At 40.1% G+C, this 15,227-nt stretch overlaps 1 protein-coding gene across 1 annotated transcript in view; it reads left to right on the top strand.

Moving 5' to 3' along the window:
• The window catches only part of col18a1a (collagen type XVIII alpha 1 chain a), a 38,345-nt gene that overhangs the window by 1,868 nt on the left and 21,250 nt on the right, over positions 1-15,227 (top strand). The window contains exons 2-6 of the mRNA XM_005736912.1: positions 6,106-6,647; positions 9,462-9,545; positions 11,795-11,866; positions 12,597-12,740; positions 13,786-13,882. Of these exons, the coding sequence (XP_005736969.1) occupies positions 6,106-6,647; positions 9,462-9,545; positions 11,795-11,866; positions 12,597-12,740; positions 13,786-13,882 (939 nt within the window). The remainder of the gene's footprint in view (positions 1-6,105; positions 6,648-9,461; positions 9,546-11,794; positions 11,867-12,596; positions 12,741-13,785; positions 13,883-15,227) is intronic.

Genomic DNA, 15,227 nt, shown 5'->3' with positions numbered 1-15,227 from the left:
TTTTAGATATGTGTTAATTTTTAGAACAAAATATTTCTCACAGCTGGACTAGGATGATATATTTCAACAGGTAAAACATTTTAAAGGTGGAAATAAAAAGAAAGTAAAAGCAGCTGTTTCTCTCCTGCTGTGGTTGCACAGTTTAAAAAGGTGCTTTATAATCAATATTTTATAACAAATGATAGGATGGTTCTGTCACTCAGAAGTGTTAAGGTGTAAATTTCCAAAATTAACTAGTAGTTACAAATTGCTGATGAATATTTAAAGATTATAAGGACCAGTGTGCACTCAGCTGTCCTCTCAAAGACTGATATGTGCAGCACATGCCCCTAGTGACCATGAAATGCTGGAAAAAATGACTCATCTGTTTATTGCCAGTGGGCACCGATTCATGAGAGAAGTCTAACTCTGTTTTAGATGATCTTTTTCTAGAAAATCTTTTTTTAAGCCTGTTCCCTGATGCTGCACTTCTGCCCTGTCTCCCAACACTCTCCGTTTGTATCTCTGGGAGTTCAAGATTATGTCTTTTTACAGCTTCAGTATCTCTGTGGCAGCTTGTTCCACTGACAGACATGAGTGAACAAGATGTTTCTGGTTCCTGGACTAAGTGACACACATGAGCCTAAATACATTTGAACTGTTTTACTTTTGGTTTATTGGCAAATGAAGTCATGGAGGATTAGGGTACCTTTACTGGTCGTCAAACTTAAAACATTATTCTGCCACAACCGCATGCACGTTTTTTTTGTGGGTTTTTTGTGTTTTTTTTTTTTTTTTTAAATGTTGTAGACACAGTAATGCGGAAAATGCAGACAGGCCTTCAGCACACTGGAAGGATCAATCGTGTTGCCTTCTTTATATCCTGAGGGCAGGTTTTGTTGCAACTCTAGAAGATAGTTCATCACCCAAGCATGCACGTTGCTTGTGAAAGTTGCCTCAAGGTATAACCGGAGTGCTCTCAGTTACTCTAAATCATTCTGGGATAGATTGAAATCCACTGCAGTCAACACCATCTGGTATGACTCAAACAACAATCCACTGAAGCACATGGCTTGGTTAGAGTGATGGCTGAATAGATGTGATGAAAAGCATTGCTCTGCTGTAGAGTTACTACTGCACCTATAAAGTCTCCTCAGCCCCAAGTACTAAGGATATGTAATAAACTTTAAATTCTACTGTATGCTGCCTGTAAACAACTGCCTACTGATTTTATATTCTTCCTAATAACTAAATATGTCTCTTCCTGTTTCTCACTGCAGCAAGGTTACACATACTGTAGCTGGCCAAGAAAATATTTTAAAGCCAAAAGTGCTTTATTTCTCAGTTTATTTGCCCAGTATCTTTCTCTAAGACTGTGCCCACCTGCTTACAAGCCTTTCAGCTTCTAAACAGAGCCCTTACATGTAGTATCTGAAAAGCCTCAACCCCACTTTACTATTTCAAGTTTGGGAGGAGGGCAGTCATACTCTCTATTTTGTCTTTGACCTTAAACCAGCACACTCCTACGTCATGCAAATATAACTTGTAACGCAAATGTTTCATGACATGCTGCCATCTTGGTCAGTTGATATTTTGGGTGAATTGAAGACAGACCCACTGGCATGGGTTGAAAAATACAAAGGAACAGTTTATACACTAAAATTACTGGCTGCAGTCTTGATGCATCCAAGTGGGAGATTCATGTGGGGAGTTTGTTTGAGGGTGGTGGGAAGGGAGATTGTTTTGCTTTTTGGCCTTTTTAGTGATGATTTGCATGGTTGTCTCTTCCCAGCTTGAAAGACGAGCAGTCAACCATGTCAGGCTCTGGAGGTCAAGCTTAGTTAATATTTAATATTAAACCATATTAATTTATAGCAGATTGGAGTTTTTATTGGAAATTACAAGCTATATGGGCTGTGCTGACAGACCTACATGTTACTTTTTTTTAATGCTACTTAAATGTCTGTGAACATTTTAGCTTATGTTTTTTAGCTAGTGTACCTTCTTTGGTGTTCTGTATGTTTTTTTAACACCATGGTTCTACTGAGCTGAGACTGATGTTTTATCTTATGACAAGAGGAAGGCCCAAAGCTGGCTGCAGTCCTTCACTACACTGCTTGCCAGGGAATCCTTTTGACTTGGCTCTCAGGAGGGTGCCAATTATGGGCACAGTGTGGTCTGACTTCTTTGCTGGCAGAAACCCGTTGCCCCCTCCGGTTTGTGTTGCAGTAGTACAAAATGAGAATGAGGCTGTGTTGCAAAAACAGAAAAGAACAAAAGCACCGGGATGTTTTAAGCTGGTTAAGTTCTTAAAGTTTTTAATGGTTTACCAGAGTGATGTAATTGTGAAATTCTGGTACTGGTAACCATTTAGATCCTAATCACGCCATATTTGAACATTTAGCTAATTCAATATTATATCCATAAATGTCTGTTCTTCTGATGGGCTCATATGTCATAGTCAAGAAGGCCAATACGTTGGCTTAAACTGTCCCATCAACATCAAGCTGACACGAACATGGATACAGATGTTCAGCTGTTATATCCTGTGCATGTTTGAGGTGCTGTCTCTACCATTTGTATAGACGCATTTGCATTTTTTCTTTCTGTAGTTAAAAACACATCTGTGAACACAGCAGCATGGGGCAAGGGGGTGTATTGCCTAAAACATGTTACTTCACAGGTAGAGAACTGAGCTCTTTTCCAAAGAGTGAATTTCACAGCTGGCGGTAGACTCGTGCTCCTTTTTGTGGTTTAAGAATTACAGTTTAGTCTTCAGGTTGAGTCAGGATAAAATCTCCTTCCTGGACTGTGATGTGGGTTTGTTCTGAGCATTCGATTTAAAAAACAAAAAGTGGACTGCAGAACGGAAAGAACTTTATTATTTATTTATCTAAAAAAATCAGTGTTTAGTTTTTATTTCTTAAAACTACATTTTTTCTATATTCATGTAACTTAAGACTTTTTTCAAAGTTCTCAGAGTATCACACATCCTTGACAAGAAGAAGATTAAAACAAATATTATACTGTTTTAAGCAACTGTGTAGCTTTATATTAAACTTCCACTAATCATGTGATCATGTGAGCACAATGAATTTGCTTTACTTTAAATTGTCTGAGAATTGCTTCACATATATGATTCATGCTGCAGATGCACAAGGATTATGGTGAAAAAAAATCATGGGACTGTAATTTCAGCTTTCAGAGATGAACTCTGACCCTCCAAACACAGGGTCAGACCACTGCCCCGCCTTCTGTACACTGAGGGGAGAGATCGTTGCCCTCGTCTCAGCAGGCCTCAAGGGATGTTTTAAATGCTGATAGATTTTGTTGGGAAAAGCCGCACAGTTTCTCACTGTCCAGATGTTTGAATGTTTTCCTATGGTTTATACAGGATCTTGTGCTCTCCAAAGCTGTGCGTACAGCTGACAGTGTATATACAGCTTTATCAACAGGGTACCACAAAGTCTGCTACACCGTCTTGAAATGTGAAGAAATGAAAAGGAGTCAGTAAGCGGTCTTCCTGACAAGACAAACTAGCACCGTAAACCCTGCAGTGCTCCATTCATCACAGATCTTTTCTATTCCCAACTGACCTTGAAGCTGTCAGCGTTTAACAAAAGCTATTTAAGAAAACCTGAATTGAGATTGCACTTAAAATGCTAATGGTGACCGCTCTGAGGCCCCCTACAACTTTTGATGTCTGAGATGGAATGGCTGGTTGGCTCTTTGCTGACAATGCAGACACACTAAACCAGATTCAGTAAAAGCATTCCTCCGAAATCCTAAAGCAGGTCAAACCTTTCAATCAGCTTTAGATCTGAAGATGACATTTTAAGTCTCAAAATGGCATTAAGCACAGTTGCATCACAGTTGCATCAGGCTGTAAATGGAGATACCTTTTTTGGTCAATTCTAAGCATGGCTCAAAACAGTGCACATCTGGTCGGTGTAGCTCATTGCTAATAGGTGAGATGTTTTGCTAATTAGGGGTTTGGAAAGCTCGAGTCTGTGCATCCGTGTTCCAACAGCATGTCGGCTTTTTATTTGTTGAAGGAATCAAAATCAGATGCTTGAAATCCAGGTGAAAGAGAAATTGCGAGGAGTAGACGGTGAGGTCATATCCTCAGTTTGCACTGCAGAGAATTGCTGCATGCTGAAGGACAACCAGGATCTGTGTACGCATTCCACCTTATTACAGACCTTTCATTTTAATTTGCACACAAATCAAATCATTCTCTCCACTTTGCTTGCAGAAAAAATACATTGCATGTTCAGTTATGCACTGTAGCTGCATTAAAACTTCAACTTCCAACTGCTTCAGCCCCCAAAGCAGAAGGATTTACAATTCCCCAGATGATGAATTTCCCCTTTGAATTATTACAAGGTTTTTACCTTTTTTAAAACCTCCTTTGGCCGATTATGCACAAGACAGCGAGCCAGGATCAGACATGTCAGCACATGCCCACTGAAGGGACCCTCAAGGTGCCTCATTCTGATTTTATCAGAGTAAACATCTGGTCAGCCGGGTGCAAACCACAGTCAGTGACCTACGTCTGAGCTATTCTGAACCTGGAGGCCGTTGTGTCATCCTGTGGTGATTTGTTTCCCTTTCTTTTTTAATTTAGATGGGTTATACTGAAGTTTTGATTGTTTTGGGACTGTAAATTTAATTATTAGTTTTGATGTGTTGGCTTGTAATATGGCCTCTAACCTTCTAAATGATATAACGACTTTGGCTATGACTAAGTGTTTCCCAGGCTCCAGTAAAATATTTATCAGTCTTTGGACTTTACTATATATGTCTGTTGACATGCATATATGTATGTGAGTGTACATCTATTAATGGTCTCATCTGCTTACTGATAAATCTGCTCTAGAAGTCTGATTGGTGCAGAGAGGAACTGCACAATGGAAGGTATTTTTATTGCCGTCCTGTTGCAGCTTGACTGGGTTCTCTGTTAGCGCAGATTCAAATAAATGCATCTGCAGTCCTCCGATAGTGAGCAGAATATTCAGACTGGTGTTTATGATGGTACTGAAGAGAGCGGGATCTTCGGCTCAGATAAAATATCTTGTGTGTTTAGGCTCTCGACGCAGCCAACTGCTGATCCAATTGATCTCCAGCACTCAGGCAGTGGAGAGGCTTTGAACTGAGCGATAGAGCTCGCTCGTTAGTCACCAGGTGGTAAACCAAAGCATTTCTTCAAAGAATCAGAAATGCATCACATGTTGTCCAAAAACAGTCATTTTGGTCATTCTGTTTTTAACACATGGAAACATTTTTTTCTTTTTTGAGGGGGGGATCAAAGAGCAGAGGTTTGGTTTGATGTCAGTACATCAAAATCTGTGTCCACAGTGCATGTGCATGAATACACATTGCTCTTTGTGTTTTTTTTGCCTTTCTTAAACACTTTAAATTATGCACTGACTTTGCCAGTGTCGCCCAGGGTGATGGAAGTGTCAGCACAGACATGCCGGAGGCCCAGCTGTTGGTCCCTGCAGTGCCCCAAGTCATGACATCTAGCAGATGTCATGCAAGTTTTGCGTGTTTTTTTTTTTTTTGTTTTTTTTTGTCAGTGTCTTCAGGAATGATGCATAAATATTCATCTGTTCCATAGTCTGCATCAGGCTTTTCATCTACTTCCACTGTGCAAGAGTAGAGGATAAACCTTGACAAGGTTTCTTTCTTTCTTACTTTAGGAAGTTCTTGCTTTTGGTGTGCAGGACTTCCAACGTCTGAGAAAGTGTTCCTTTTCTTACTCTCGCGTTTTCCCTTTTTTGCAGATGTTTTGCTTTCCATATTTTCAAGTAATAAAATCACTTGTTTGTTTGTGGTCCCTTGAGAGTAGCTGCTTTCCCCGGGCTTCTAGGAAAAAAAACATGGTTTGCTAAAAGCAGATGTGGTACCATTTACATTCTCACATACATTTCTTTACAAAGGGCATTGTGACTGATTCAGCTGCAGTTAGTGCAAGTACCCGTCCTGCCTCCATCACAAACATCCACATTTTGTCACCTACCAACAGCCTCCTGGTCTAACCCCTACTCTGCCATGCTGCCCTCCCTTTAAACCTCTGCTGTTTTATGCTCACTGTGGCCTGACATCTTGTTTCTCTCCCTTTAGAAGACAGTGGAGTCTCCCTGCTACAACTGATTGGAGATCCTCCTCCAAGTGAGATCACCCAAATCTACGGACCAGACAACACCCCTAGTTTTGTCTTTGGACCGGATGCCAATACGGGCCAGCTGGCACGCGCCCACCTCCCAAACCCATTTTATCGAGAGTTTTCCCTCATGTTCAACCTGAAACCCACCACTAACCAGGGCGGGGTCATCTTCTCCATCACGGATGCTCGGCAGAGTATCATGCATGTGGGAGTTAAACTGTCAGCCGTGCAGGACAACAACCAAAATGTCATTCTGTACTACACCAAGCCCAAGTCAGCTCAGTCCTTTGAGGCAGCCAGGTTCCTCGTGCCCTCTATGACGAACACCTGGACCCGTTTTTCTCTCGCAGTGATGGACGACAAGGTGCTATTCTACTTCAACTGTGACACAGACCCTCAGGTGGTGCATATCGAGAGGTCAGCGGAGAACATGGAGCTGGAAAGTGGTGCTGGCGTCTTTGTTGGGCAGGCTGGAGGAGCTGATCCTGATAAGTTCCTGGTGTGTAAACAGGCTTTCACCTTTTTAACCAAAACACTGATATAGTAAATACAATACATTTATTTTATATCCTTTCATAACAGGTAAAGAGCTATCTGTCGATTGTGCATCGAGTAAATCAGACTGTTGCATTCCTAAACTAAAGCTTCATACAACCAACATTAACTTAGAGACCGGATTCCTGCTGCGTGAAGTCTTGGAAAGGTGCAGATCAGTGTTTTGATTTTTCACGGTTGTTATTATCCTGTGAAACATTTTGGCTGAATAACTCTCATGTGATCCAATTGCTCAAATTGCCTACTCCAAACCAAAACATTAATGTCTGTATCGCATCACCATCATCTGTAGATTCTACAAATAATTGGAAGACCTCACAGTAGTGATGTAATTAGTGCCAGTCGTTTGACTGGTGTACATCTCAGCGGTTGGCCACCACAACTGGCGGCCTTAGCTGCAGGGGTTGCAGTAGTTCAACCATGGCTAATTACACATTTTTCATTCTGCCTCTGAGCATGCAATTATTTTAAGTTTATCAACACAAAAAACAAGAGAAGAACTCAATATAAGAACTGAGTTATTTTTCATACTTGAGATCTCAATCAATCATTGCAGAGTGATTGTTTTATATCCATGTAATGCAATTATGCACTCTTTAGTAACAGTTGTGATTAAAATCGCTGAAAAGATTTATATCTTTGAGCCTTGACAATTCAACCAAACCCTTTTGGGTGTGGAACAATCTTTCATTTGTGCAATTTTGTTTTTGGAAAATAAAAAATGGAAGCTTTTTAGATTTGAATTTCAACACTTAATAGACAACACTCATGAAAGTCATGCATGACCTTATATTAATAGACAAATATAAGTATAAGTGAATCATTTTTGTCCCAGTTTCCACTTTTTTTAAGGTTACATCCATCAAGACTGACGGAATCTCCTACGTTCCCCTGGAAACTGATAGAAAATAAAATGAAATGGAAAAGAAATGTAGAAAAAGGGAAAAAATGATTTGCCTAATATGGGCACTGTTTTCAGCTTCGTCCCAGACTGCTCTCAGACTTGTATATTGGAAGCTTTCTGGTTTCGCTCTGTTGTGGTATTGACCAATCACGTTTGAACAGTGCTTTGGGCACGGACATCAAAATACCAGAAATGTAATAGTCCGTACCAACATCAGCAGATTTACATGATTCTTGATACCCAATCTGTGCCGTGGTTCTTTTTGGTAGATGCTGCACCACTTCTTTAAAAGTTCGAGGTATATGAACACCAACACGAATGTTTTATTCATTTCAAATTTTATTTGTCACATATATAGTACATAGTACAACATGTAGTGAAATGCTTGTGTCTGAGCTGCGGAAAGGCTGCAGACATAGCCGCGCCAATCCAGGCCTTGGTTCTAGCATGGGGGGGGGTCTAGCCAGGACCCTTATTGGATACCGGGTGGGAATTGAACTTGCAACTCCCCCTCCAAAGGTGTGTAGTCTAGCTGAGTTAGCTCAGACATTTATAAAATGCTCTCATCAGTTTGTCTTCTCAAAGAAAATAGTAACATGCATTTCAGGACCCCATTAAAAAAGATCACACTTTCAATGTTGTTAATACGAAATAAAAGTCTTCCACCTTAGATACTTTGAACTGACTTTGAAATATATCTGAAAAGCATGACAGCATCGTGCATACATATACCATCTACGATAACTACTGCTCCATATTCAACATAATTTGTCTAACACATCCATTTGCTAAAAGCATCTATTTAATGAAATTGTTACATAAATGATGACACAAGATAGAATTTTGTTAAATATGTATTTTTTGTTATTTTTATTTTTTTCAAACTACTACGTCCCATCTGGTTAAAACCCCTTAAATCTCGAGCCATCTCCCCGTTGGAAAATCATCTCTCGCTTCCTCTCTCAGCTGTAACACTAGTTTCAGTCTTTTTTGATGACTGATGATAGCTGCATATGTTGCTGAAAACCTAAAGCATATATATAATCCTAAAGCAATTTTTTTTTAATAATCTGAGGACTTTTTCCCCCCATGTGTTATGTGTTGACCTGAGCATGGCCCTAGGGCTCCAGAGGTCTTGTGAATTTAATTTCCTTAATCAAATCAAGACTTGGCAAGCTCTTGCAAACATCTAAATATTTATATTTTGCATTTTGAAAATGGACATTCCATTCTAAAGGGGGATTTAGAAGTATTTTAAGTTCATCAGAAAACACATGCTGTAGTGACAAGTTTTGACCTTCATGTGAACAAAATCGAAGATTTATTGTGAAGATCTGAAGCAGTAAAGATTAAAAGGGACATCCACAGTATGGAAATGTTACTGAATAGGCCTTAAAGGTCTGTGGAGAGACTGGGTTAAAATGTCAAAGAGCTCTTTATCTTCAAAGTTCTCTTAAAAAATCCATTTGACTCTTTTTCTTGGGACATAAATGTGTCCTGAAGAAGAGTTGACTTCAAATAATGCCACAGCAGAGAGACCACCTCGACATGCACAGCTAATGAGCCTTTCATAGGCAGGAAGACGGTAAAAATGCTATCTGCGTGAGTGTCCTGTGTGGGAACGTATCAGATGGTGTGTTTGAGGCACAGATAGTGGTACTTCACAGACAGAGACATCAATAGCCCTTCTGATTTTGTGGAAGGGGAATTCCCTAAGAAATATAATTAAAGCACTGCTGAAAAAGAAAAAGCATACATGTTCTGGCAGCTGTACATGTTGTATATGTGAGAAGAAGAGCTGTACTGTTCTTTTATCATCAAACATTTAAATATCACATTCATGTTTTGCAACAGGGCGTGATCGGTGAGCTGAGGGTGATGGGAGATCCCTTTGCTGCCAGCAGGCACTGTGAGGAGGATGAAGATGACTCAGACATTGTGAGTAACAACTTATCACATACATACTGGATGACTCACTACACTGAACTCACTGGACATATGGCATAAACTCGTCAGGAAAGTGTTTACAGAGGTAAAGCTTCAGTGCTGTTTTCACATAGAGTTCTATATTTCCAGGTTGGTGACTAGTCAAAAGAATGCCAGTTTAAACATTGTGTTAACATTGGCCTGCAAACTAACCTGGCATCATGCACTCAAGGTTATGCATGGTGCAAAGTGCCACAAATATCAGTATAATATTATTTGATCATAAGTTTTCCTCTAAAACTGTATGAGTAGTTTGATTTTTTTACAAAAAGGGTGCTGTGCTCACACCTGATTCAACTCAGATAAATGCAATGCTACCAGCATTAGCTATGTGTGCACAATAGTGGCTACATACTGCAGTGGTCTACACATTTACTTAGTAGACCCAAATCTTTTTGGTGTTCAATCACGAAGTCCACCTTGTGTAGAAATCTGTCAAATCAAATATACGTTGCTGCCTGTTGTGACGACTCTTGAATAAGGAGGCAGACAAATGTATGCTATGTGTATGTGGTAAAATTTAAACAGGCTGCACAGTTTGCATTCGCGCTTTTTGTCATTTTGCAGCTACCTTTATAGTTTGGACAGTATGGCTTAAAAAAAAATTAAGATGACGATAATTCCACTTTGTAAAAGTAATCCAATCCAATCCATGTTTAAGATCTGTAATAAAAAGTTTTAAGTAATTTTCAAGGCTTCAAATTCAGATAATTGCACATTAGAATTTTTTAAAGGATGTGCTGAATCCCAGTTAAAAAATGAAATGTCCCAGCTTTTGACCACTTGTGTCTTTTAACCACTAATATCAGGGATAATTAGCTAGCTAGCTATCTAGCTAGATAAAACTGTCTCTGGAGTAGTTTTTGGAACTGGCAAAATGGCCAGTTCCAAAAAGTTTCTACATTATGTTTATCACAGTCTCAAATCAGGGATTTTGTTCTATGATATCTTTTTTTTTTAGTTACAGCCAGCAGCATGTGTGTGCAGAAGAATGGACAGCTAATCATCGACATAGCCAAAGCTAATGATTTATTTCTGCAGTTTTGAATCAGTTAATCATGACTTTAAAGGAAATAAGAACATCCAAATCGTGGAAGAGATATCCTACAGTAACACAAGTGATGCCATTTTACTTAAAACTGATGCTTTAGTTCAGTATGCAACTTCACTTAAACCAGTAAGACCCTACCCATTAAAAATAGCCAGAAAATTCAAATTTTTTGGAACTGAGATGTTTATTAACCTTATAACTACCTATTATTTTTATTATATATTTTTTGTATCACATTTGATACATCGGGTGTTTTTGGCAACTTTTTGTTAACAACAATGTTAATTTTATTCAAAAAAAGAGAGTTTGTCCATAACATTTTGAAATTATGGCAACTATTAATCAAGTATCAAATATGATACAAAGGGCATCATAGGGTTAAAATCACCAGTAAATCTGTAAGGGCTGTAAGTCTGAGAGCAGCCTTTGCACCGCTGACCCTGACCACCCAGACACAAACACAGGTGCCTCGCCGCAGCCCACCAGCAGCCTTAACTGTTATTTAGTAAAACATTCACAGCTGTTCTGCTCACCCAGACCACCAAAACCATGTCTTTACTGACAGAATAAAGTTTGTAACTTTACTGCTTGTTGTCATCAAATCTTTTAGATGTTGTTTGGATTAGATGAGGGAAATCACAGGTTTCCCATTTCAGGATGTGCCTTTTATCTCCAATGGCAACCTAACAGCTGTTTCCATGTTTTGTCAACACATCAAATACGCTGATATATCAAGAAAGGTTGAATGTAATGGGAGTTTATTGTATGAAAGCTTCTTACTCTAAATTAGTATAGCAAATATGTATGCCTTTGACTTACTGGTGTTAATGCAGACATAAATTCTGTGTAACATGGAACCTAGCCAAGAAGGTAACACGAATACTAGATTTACGACAATAAACACAACACGGTCGAGCAAAAGAGGCCACATACGCTGTGACTGAGAGCGCAGGAAGGAAAGAGCTTCTGGTCTTAAACTATATATGCACACATATTTTATTAAAACTCTCCCACAGATCAGAACATTTCTTTGCACACAGTTAAAAAGGACATTTTCAGGTTTATAATGGTCAGAGCACTGAATAAAACCAAGAGCGTGGTCTTGTTAACAATAAAATGAAGTGTAAAAATGTATGATGGGTCTCCTCAGGCTTCAGGGGAAGGAAGCGGTTATGTGGAAACCAGACCCCCAAGACCAGGCACGGAAAAACACACATGGACGGTATGCAACATCTTTTGTGTATTCTCGAGTTTCTTTAGTTCCTATGAAGGTTTATCTTTGTCACTTTGCATTCTGCTTGATCGACTGCACTGCTATTATGCTTGTTCCTCTCGATGCACTGTTGTAAACATGCTAATGAGTTTGCTTTAAAGTTGTGGATCAAACGTGCACAAGAATGCATTAATACATCATGAGGATTCAAGCCGGTGATCAAGTAAGACACGGACATGGAGTGTGTGCAGCAGACTGTGCTTCTGTAAACTCAGTGTTGGAATATACCACCGATGTCTCAGATTACTCGATATAAGTGAGTGACCACTCATCCCCCCGTGGGAGATTAAAAACTGCTGAGTTGATGTCTGGAACACGAGCTGCTTCTGTCGTATACATTTAGGGACAAAGAGCTTTTACAAAGCTAATTTTAGGAGAGCATCATTCAAGGCATGGCTACATGGTGGTTGACAATGACCAGGTATGCTTTCCACATATAAACTTTAACTTGCCATGCAGGTAAGTCAGCTGTTAGCAAACTAGATTTGGAAATCATCTCTTTATCACTGACGCTTTACTGATTTACTAGTGGACAGTTGTCTTGACCTTTTTTTTTTTCCCCCCCCCAAACATTCACTCACAGCTAACCGGGTAGCTCGGCTCTTCCTGTCATGTCAGGTCGGCTAGCTTGCTGAGCCACTGTTGCTTTGGTGCTCATTCATTCTGGTCTTGTGGTCAGATGAACTCCAACTCTAGTGTCTTAGATGACAGCTGGCCAAGACACAAGAATCCCTGTTGTCCTCTTGAGATCTGCTGCAACACAGCAGAGCAGAACACGGGCTACAAACTGCAATCCAAGACCATGCAGCTGGGGTCCATCCATGTGATGAGAGTCCCTGTTAAGGCAGCTCATTCTATTAATCCATCATCTTGTGTTTTTGGACTGGAGTGTCTTATAAATGTATTATTTAAAACTTTTTTTGAGAAAGCATGCATGTGTAACCACAAAGATCAACACACAGATCAAAGCAGCACGCCTCCTCTGGTCTGTCCAATTTAACGTGAACGGAGCTGAGGCTTCAGAACCATTAGTCTGAGGTTAGAGACAATCTACTCTAAATGATCTTGTTTTTGTTTATTGGTGCCCTAATAAAAAGCAATAATTGCTTTCTGAGCTGTTACGTTCTGTGTATGTGGAGCTATCGCTGGTTCAACTTGTAACATGGATCAAACATGGCCCACAAACATTGCTGGGTTCACTTACATGCTCATGTTGTTCTGCGCATGCATCATCTACGACTATCTTTTAGTGACTTCCATCACCTCCCTTTTTGTCACTCTCTCTATCTGTAACCTCTTTGTCTTTCTGTCTTCCTCTCTCTGGTTTCTGTCTCTCTCACTCTCATAGATTCCACAGTCACCCACTCACAACTTCCCACCCTCACAGATAGCCACGCTAGCACAGTCCTCCACCCTGCACTGCCATGCGCTGTGCTTGCACGCATGCACTCCCACTCACAATTATAGTGAAGAGTTAGAAAAACCAGATGTCAATTTGGACTAAATCTGATCCAAGTTAGAGGCCCCCGGCCTCAAGGCTTTGTTATTCTGACTGGTTTCTCAATCAAACATGTGTACAGGAACTGACAGGGGTGGAAAGAAAGTTGGAGAGGGCAGGTACCTCCAGTCGGAAGTATCTCCATCATTACAGGCCTACATTCACTGCCTTAGTGCCTCGCAGCATTTACAAAGGGGTTTTTTTCCACCTTCGCAGACTTTTACTAGCATCATATAATATACAACGCAATTTAAAAGACAACAGCTGGCATTTAATGTCCACATGTTAGTGTTTTCCATCTGATGATGATGATCTGTTCACACAAAGTATAACTTACACTCTGCACAATTGTCCAACTGGTGCAATTTAGGCAAGTCTGGGCAAGGACACGTTAGACAGGGAGAGTTGTATAAGTGAGACTTTCCATTTTGTCATCCTGGAATTCACGGTGATAGATGGGAGAGCGAGTCAGTCATCCTTAACGCTGTCACAGCTGGGAGTGAGTATAGAAGAGTATAATGCTTGAAACAGTTCGGTGGATTTTATCAATTCTAAGTGTGAACAAGTGCACACTTCTCTCTAAAGTTCACGGGAGGACTTGATTCCTGGGTTTATCTCTACATGTTTCTCCCATTTCAACTATGCATTAGATATGAAAGCATGCAAATAACGGTTCAATTGTTCAGCAATGAAACCGTGAACCTGTGAAAACACAATTTTATATTTAGAAGGGAGAAAACGGTGAACATTCAGACTGATACACTGTATGAACCCAAATCATGTAATTAGATTAAATGGCGAAGATAAAAATCTGCAGAGATCGCTGTTGTGAAATGACCTGTAACTCCAATGTGTTGCCTTTCTAGATAACTGCTGAAGAAATCTCCTTTTTCATCGTACCTGTAACCGTGTCTCACATTTTGTTTGCAGAGGGGTTTTTAATGAGACGTAGCATTGTTTTGGTGAATTGTTTCTATTTAGATCATTTCTTCTTCTTTTTCTTTCTAATTCTAATTCTTCTGTTACCCAACACCCTGTTTGTTGCATTTTCTAAACACACGGGCTGTTTTCCCTTCGTCCTCAGGCCAACCTCAAATATGTGCAGATTTCAAGAAGTTTCTCTGTGATTCTTTAGAGCGCAGAAAAAAAAGAGGGGAGGAAAAAAAAAAAGAGGCTAAACTGCTGTGGAGGTGGGATATGCTCGTTGCTGAGGCAGCTGCATACCTGCTCTTAGATTCAGGGGGTCGTGTGGTTCAAATCCATCAACACTATGTTCTAAATGAGCCTCCCACCCGACATCCCCCACTATGATGGATCGGTGAAGAAGTGAACAAGTATGGTATTCTCCATCACATTGATGCAATTTAGAGGAGTCAATAATGCTCCAGCCAGATTCTTGGCATAGTCAGTGCTGTGAAACGCAGTGGGAAGGAGTTTGTCCTGCAGAGGAAACTAGTTAATTATCAACAGTGGCATCACTCTGGCCCTTCAGCTCCCCTCTCTTACATTCTTCAGCCCACTCCCCGCTCGAATTCCTCAGGTGACCATCTGAGGTGTGTCACCGGTGAAGAATGAGCCAAAGAGAGGGAGTATTTGCATTATTTCCTGTTGCTTTGGGAACATTACTGACCTCGCCTCAGCTGACCTTTAATTGTTCCTGTTGTGTCTCTAAGGCCCGCTGATTTTAGTAACACAGGATTGTCAGCAGACTGCATGCTGTCTTTTCTTGGTCCAAAAAACCTGCTCTGAACTTTTCTATTGAAGGGACAAAAACAAAGACATAATGAGTCTAATTCCGCTTGTATGCGAGCA

This window comes from Pundamilia nyererei, unplaced genomic scaffold (assembly GCF_000239375.1).
Source record: "Pundamilia nyererei isolate P.nyererei 1_Seehausen unplaced genomic scaffold, PunNye1.0 scaffold00071, whole genome shotgun sequence".
Classification (NCBI taxonomy): domain Eukaryota; kingdom Metazoa; phylum Chordata; class Actinopteri; order Cichliformes; family Cichlidae; genus Pundamilia; species Pundamilia nyererei.
This window is presented reverse-complemented; position numbering and strand designations above follow the sequence as displayed.